This window comes from Brachyhypopomus gauderio, chromosome 19 (genome assembly GCF_052324685.1).
Source record: "Brachyhypopomus gauderio isolate BG-103 chromosome 19, BGAUD_0.2, whole genome shotgun sequence".
Lineage (NCBI taxonomy): Eukaryota > Metazoa > Chordata > Actinopteri > Gymnotiformes > Hypopomidae > Brachyhypopomus > Brachyhypopomus gauderio.
In genome coordinates this window covers 10,872,850-10,880,349 of record NC_135229.1, presented here as the reverse complement: position 1 = coordinate 10,880,349, position 7,500 = coordinate 10,872,850, and the positions used below count along the sequence as shown (strand labels likewise).

At 51.7% G+C, this 7,500-nt stretch overlaps 1 protein-coding gene across 1 annotated transcript in view; it reads right to left on the bottom strand.

The window, feature by feature from the left end:
- Positions 1–7,500, bottom strand: part of schip1 (schwannomin interacting protein 1) — a 38,011-nt gene that overhangs the window by 28,480 nt on the left and 2,031 nt on the right. The window contains 2 exon segments of the mRNA XM_076981537.1: positions 5,517–6,080; positions 6,082–6,237. Of these exon segments, the coding sequence (XP_076837652.1) occupies positions 5,517–6,080; positions 6,082–6,237 (720 nt within the window).

Here is a 7,500-nt window from a genome sequence, read left to right as displayed (position 1 = left end):
TTCCTGCACCTGCAGGGGCGTGGTCTGCACTAACGAGCAACGTTACAGCCTGCACTTCTTCCACACTGGCACTAGAGGGCGCTTACATAACTAAATGCAGTGTTGAGTGACTAAGTGTATCTAATAAAGCCAATATAGTTTGGATTAAGGGTTTACGTTGTGAGTGTGTATGAGTGTGTGACTGAGTAAACGTGAATGAGTGTACGTGCGTGTAGTTTTGAAGCTGGCCTCCTCAGACCACCACACACTGACCATACAGCTGGTGTGTCTATACTATGTCTGTAGCAGTCTGCGCTCTCTGTACTCTGTCTGTAGTCGTCTGTTATGTCTGTAGCAGTCTGTGCTGTCTGCACTCTGACTGTATTCTGCCTGAAGCAGTCTGTAGTCTGTCTGTATCAGTCTGTAGTCTGTCTGTATCAGTCTGTGCTCTGTCTGTATCAGTCTGTGCTCTGTCTGTACTCAGTCTCTACTCATAGCACTGTGGACCTGAAGCTTAGGGAGGAGAGAGAGATTGTTGTCAGGGCAGACACACACAAGTTCACTAGTTCAGTCCTGGAAATGCCAGCCAGTGTCTTATTGAGCTGAATTTCTAGAGCTTTACGAGCGTGCTGTTTAAAGATGCATGCTGGGATTTCGCTAGACAAAATTAATGAACCTGAAACTTGTTTTTAATTTCTCCTTCAGATTCCGAGAAAGAGCTCAAGGCCAGAATTGTCTTTCTGTCAAGTCTGAACGCTGTAATTACTTCATGTGTGCAATCAAAGTTAGTAAACACTGGAATACAAAACAGTGTGATGTGCGTGGTGCAATGATGTGGCGGTAACCCGGGGTTACTGCTGGCCTCATCAGCTATTCTCCTCTTCATCATCACCGTCGTGTATGGTGAAAGGCGGAAGAGTCGTCTGTGTCGATACAAGACCTCCCCCAGCAGGGCTTCATCTGACCCGTCCTGATGGGAACCTTCCAGAAGTGCACGAGACATTTCACGCTTGCTGGACCCGAAAATGGGCTCGATATGGAGTGTGTGTGTGTGTGTGTGTGTATGTGTATGTGTGGACATGCGTGTAAGCATATGTCTGTACATGTCTATCTGAGAAACCTCAGTAGGAAATGTTTTCTCTTAATACAGAAACACTTTTCTAGGTTCGACAGGTTCAACTGGCTAGTTTGGGAACGTAGTGGTGTGAGCAAACCTGGGTACCGCCCGGGTACCGCCCTAGCCTTGAAGACCACGCCCCTCTCCCCCTGGGTACCGCCCTAGCCTTGAAGACCATGCCCTCTCCCCCCGGGTACCGCCCTAGCCTTGAAGACCATGCCCTCTCCCCCCGGGTACCGCCCTGGCCTTGAAGAACAAACCCTCTCCCCCTGGGTACCGCCCTGGCCTTGAAGGGCACGCCCTCTCCCCCCGGGTACCGCCCTGGCTTTGAAGGGCACGCCCTCTCCCCCCGGGTACCGCCCTGGCCTTGAAGAACAAACCCTCTCCCCCTGGGTACCGCCCTGGCCTTGAAGGGCACGCCCTCTCCCCCTGGGTACCGCCCTGGCCTTGAAGGGCACGCCCTCTCCCCCCGGGTACCGCCCTGGCCTTGAAGAACAAACCCTCTCCCCCTGGGTACCGCCCTGGCCTTGAAGGGCACGCCCTCTCCCCCCGGGTACCGCCCTGGCCTTGAAGAACAAACCCTCTCCCCCTGGATACCGCCCTGGCCTTGAAGGGCACGCCCTCTCCCCCCGGGTACCGCCCTGGCCTTGAAGAACAAACCCTCTCCCCCCGGGTACCGCCCTGGCCTTGAAGGGCACGCCCTCTCCCCCCGGGTACTGCCCTGGCCTTGAAGAACAAACCCTCTCCCCCTGGGTACCGCCCTGGCCTTGAAGGGCACGCCCTCTCCCCCCGGGTACTGCCCTGGCCTTGAAGAACAAACCCTCTCCCCCTGGGTACCGCCCTGGCCTTGAAGGGCACGCCCTCTCCCCCCGGGTACCGCCCTGGCCTTGAAGAACAAACCCTCTCCCCCCTGGGTAACGCCCTGGCCTTGAAGAACAAACCCTCTCCCCCCGGGTACCGCCCTGGCCTTGAAGGGCACGCCCTCTCCCCCTGGGTACTGCCCTGTCACATAAGAGCACAGGTGGTTTCTGATTGTACATGGCAGGGCAGGAAACAGCATCAGCCTCATACACTCACCAATGACCTCCACAAAATCTCCACCTAAACTAAAATCTCCTAACAGATACAAATCAGACGGACATATGCAAGAGACAGAACCTAACAGACACATACCAATCAGACAGAACCTTCCATACAGAACCTGTATGGAAAAACAGAACCAACAGTGACAAATTAATCAGACAGAACATAAGAGAGACATGCCCATCAGATAGAATGTGTGATGTGTTCAAGGTGAACACCATCTCTGCTCAAGCTGAACACCATCTATGTCCTGGCAATGTACCGCATTTATTTGGTTACAGCAGGAATGACGTTTACAGGAAACACCCTAAATAACCTGTCGTGAAACATGGCAGGCTGCACATTAATTTGATTATGACTGGAACACAAAGCAATTTAAATGTCTGTTGAATCAATCGTTTTGACACTGAATACACTGGCAACATGCACTAGATTAGCATTCGACGCAATAAAAAAATGGTAAGATAAGGTAGTAAAAATAATGCAGTAAAGACAGAGCTCTTCAATTACCTAATGGTGTTTCAAAGTAATTGAAAGCCATTTGTTCCTAATGCTGTATTGTGTAGCAACATGAATATGAGCTCAAGGCTTAGGAAACACGGTTGATGGTGCATGACAGAACTCCCCACTGAAGCAGGGCCAGCTCACCAGGGCGTCCTATAGGACACACCGCTCACCAGGGCATCCTATAGGGCCCACCGCTCACCAGGGCATCTTATAGGGCCCACCGCTCACCAGGGTGTCTTATAGGACACACTGCTCACCAGGGCATCCTATAGGGCCCACCGCTCACCAGGGTGTCCTATAGGACACACCGCTCACCAGGGCGTCATATAGGGCCCACGCTCACCAGGGCGTCCTATAGGACACACCGCTCACCAGGGCGTCCTATAGGGCCCACCGCTCACCAGGGCATCCTATAGGGCCCACCGCTCACCAGGGCGTCCTATAGGACACACCGCTCACCAGGGCGTGCTATAGGGCACACCGCTCACCAGGGCATCCTATAGGGCCCGTCGCTCACCAGGGCGTCCTATAGGACACACCGCTCACCAGGGCGTCTTATAGGGCACAACAACACAAGGTGTCCTATAGGGCACAACAACACAAGGTGTCCTATAGGGCCCACCACCACCAGGGTCCTACAGAGACCGAAGGACACCAGCCTTTTCTCCCACCCCCAAACGCATTCCTGACATTCTCTCAGGCAGATAAAAGGACACACACCCACACACACACACACACACACACACACACACACACACACACACACACACACACAAAGAGCTGAACGCAGGGGCTATTGTCCTCTAAATCAGTGTGTTTGCATGCCAAAGACACACACACACACACATGCACGCACGCACGCACGCACACACACACACACACACACACACACACACACACACACACACACACACACACACACAGTCTGTCTCATTCACTTCACTAATTATTCTCGGCAGGACCAAACAGGACCAAACTGCAGCTGAATGTCCCAGCTGACCCTTAAAAATGAGAAAAGAGCTTTAAACACGATGGGCCACATATCTGAAAGGTCTGGTATGAAGGAAAGTGTTTGTGAAACTCTGTTCTTGTGTAAGCACATGGTTCTGTTAAACCTGTCTGGAAAATAAACCTCAATTGACTCAATTGATCAATGTGAAAGCAACAGCGACTGGACCACCCGAACGCAGATTACACTGCACTAACAAACACGTAGCACACTGAGGCCAATACGCTCTCGTCGGCGCTACAACAGCGCCCTCTGCTGGGCCAAGACGGACATAGACGCTGCTGGTCACACTCACGGGCCTCTACTCACAATAATCGGAAGTTTGTCGTATTGGCGGTTTAAATTCCTGTTCGACGGTCAGTTTTCAGCGCACGGCATGTACACCTGTGTATAGAGTGACGCTTCGCTCATAGTAAAAATGGGGTTTTTCGTCACTGGGCTTCATTCCTGAACGGTAACAGCGCAGAAACAGCTGCCTGCTGCTAACAGCCGCTGTAGTTCATATCGTCTCCTTCACTTTGCAGGAGTATCGCTCCGGGCAGACGACGGCGAATAGCTCACGGACACTGGCCGTAATTATTCAGCTTAACAACGTTCTGTACATGGTTTAGAGTTTTAAGTTCACCAGGCATGACAGACGGATTATTGGATTATTAAGTGAGACATCAAGCTCTAGAATTGATAAATGGGCTATGACATGTGAGCCTAAAACACACACACACACACACACACACACACACACACACACACACACACACACACACACACACACACACACACACACACACACACACAAATGGAAACATATGATCCAGAGACGAAGGTATGTTTCAAGAAGGGACTGTCTGTGAGTTCATTATTTGAAAGACCAGTCAGTCACTACTGTATTTGGAAACCACTCACTGTGACACTGTGTGTGTGTGTGTGAGAGAGAGAGAGATAGAAGAGATTATCAGGTCACCTTTGCATATAACACCACAGCGGTGTCTGGTAAGCCCCTGTGATAAAGGACCCTGACGGCACTGTTAGTGGAAAATCCCACAACGTTTCTGAATATAGTGGCCGTGGGCGTCAGAATGCAGAGGACCTGTGGAGGAAGCCCACTCGTGTGTGAGGACGTGTGTCCATACCTCGAGACACCGTCAGCGCACACAAGAAACAGCTAAACACCTTGGCGCTAACCGCTAACACAGTTCTTTACATTACAGTTTGAATTTGAGTCTGAACTTTCCACAATATGTTTCCTTTCATGGCTTCAGTACAAGAGATTAGGCACATTGGTTTAAAGATGTAAATTTCCAAATGATCTGGATTTAATGCGTCCACCAGTTGGTACATGGTAAATACTTTGTCTATCAGGCACACAGAGAGGTTGTGAAATGACCACTGAGATGACCAGCAGCATGTAATACTGTACTTGATCACAATCATTATTGTACATCATTATCAGAATAGTGCCTCTATAACGCTGATACATCACAGACGGCTACACTATGCAAATGAGTCTTCCAACAAGTGTTTTGAAGTGACCAATCACCAAACAATCTCCAGATAATTGACCAATCTGCAGATAGGCGCTAACTGTCTTGCACGATTTGCATGATAAACCAATCATAAACACAATGTGTCGAAATAACGAATATCTGCTTTTAGCCATCAAATCAAACATCACATCAAATGTTCACCAAACAGCGTGTTTACGCGCCACTATATAAATAAATCGACACTAATATGTCCGTGTTGGGGAGGCACTAACAGGCCCAGGACCCAGGACCTGACGCTACACCCTACAGGATGGAGTAAGAGCGGGAGGAGACTCACGTAGGTGGAGCTGATCCGGCCCAAGTTCTGGTTGTGGTTCTCCTGCTGTTCCCTGAACTGCAGGCCGGCGAGGTGTTGCTCCAGCGCCGCCCAGTCCATTGTGGGGAGCGGACTCTCCTCCGCCCGGATCTCCTCCCTGGCACCTCCCGTGCGGTTGCAGCCCCCAGGCCCCGTACCTCCACCCGCCGGGCCCCAACCTCCGCCCGTGGCACCGCTCCCGTTCTCCTGCTTCACCCGGGCCTTTCTCCCCCCCGAGCCGGGCGAGACGGGGCGGTGCGTGCTGGTCAGAACCAGGTTGCCGTTCTGCTTGAGTTCCTGGGGAACGGCGGCCACCCGCACGGCGGCCGGGCCCGTCGGGGGCGGAGGCCTCAGGGGAGGCGGGGTCAGGGGAGGCGGCGTCAGGGGCGGAGGCGTGGTCTTCACGTCCCGCAGTTCCTCGGCCAGGCTGCGGCCGTTCACCGACGCCTTCCGGAAGGCTCCGTCCTCGCCCGGCGGGCGGTTGTCGGCGTAATCGGGGGCGCACTCGTTCTCCCAGTCTTCGATGACCCGTTTCCTGTAGTGCTGGGTAGTCCTCGTCTTCCTCGTAGCCCTCCAGAACCGCCAGGTCCAGGCCGGGCGAGGGACGGCACTCCGAGCACGGAGTCACCTTGTTGGAGTTGGACTCCGAGCCGGAACGACTGGACACGTCACTCCCTAGATCCATGACATCCTCCCGGTAGTCCTGAGAGATGAGGAGAGAAAGAACCAGAGAGAGAGAGAGAGAGGGAGAGGGAGAAAGAGATAGAATATCATTCAGGAGTATAGTATATTTTACATTGTAGTTCATGAAATATCTTTAGAAATGCCGACAAACCATCGTGATGCAGACAAAACCTGGATTACAAGACAGCGAAAGATATGCAACGATAATGAAAGAAACAGCGGATGTGAACACCGCCTGGGGTGTGCGCTAGGCCTTCTGGGAAGTGTGTACACACTCAGATTAGCGACTCCACACACCAGAAGCCCAGCCAAGCGTCCCGTCAGGCCTTTCCTTCCTGCACGGGCTTCCCTGGCATGCTGACGGGTGCAGCGACATTTCCACTTCCCCTCCACCCACTAAAAACCTCCACCCACCAACCCCACCCCCCCCTCACCCAACAACCCTCCCCCACCAGTGTGGATCTCAGCCTGGGTCAGCAGGTGTGAAGTTCTCCGCGGTGAGGCAGACAATGTGTTCTCCAGATGAGCTACACACACCTTCACACCGGCATTTCCTCACACAACGCCGCTCCTTGAATTCCATTTCACCTCCGCCAGTTCAACCTTTCAGCCCAGATGGCCCTGTCAGCACGCTTTATGAAAAGCACACAGATATATGACTGAACTGATTTGTGAACTGAATTAGTCTTTTGAATTGGTATAAATGGAGTTTGCCAGGTGACCTAAGCCAATTGTTAAGCACTAGAATAGCACTGGAGCAGGAATGTCACCGTGGAGATTTTCACCAGCATCATTTTCTATTTAGCATTTCTAAACCGACAGTGTCCTGACATGCAATTACTTTATAATTACACCTACATACAACATCAGTGCATGGTTAGATAGATGCATGGACATCATACAGCTCGCCAACAGTGATATTTGGATGCCCAACCCAGAACTCTATTGGACATGTGCAGGACAACCTTCACCTCGCACGCGCACATAATGCCGAAGCTGAACTTTTTTCCACAGTGATTAAGATTGACCGCGCAAGTCTCTAAGAAGGGAACCGACTAACCTTGACTCTGTGCTCCGTTGTTTGTTTATCGCGGTGATTGATTGCAAAGCTAATGACAACGTTCACAGGCACAAATCAACATTCTTCAAGAGAAACTTCCAAAGTTATTCAGCAGTCAAGAGCGCCGATTCCACGCATGCGCCATCCTGTGACTGGAGATTAATTAAGCCTGACTTAAACGTCTGAGAGAGGGAGAACTGATCTACGATCAGTCATTACTAT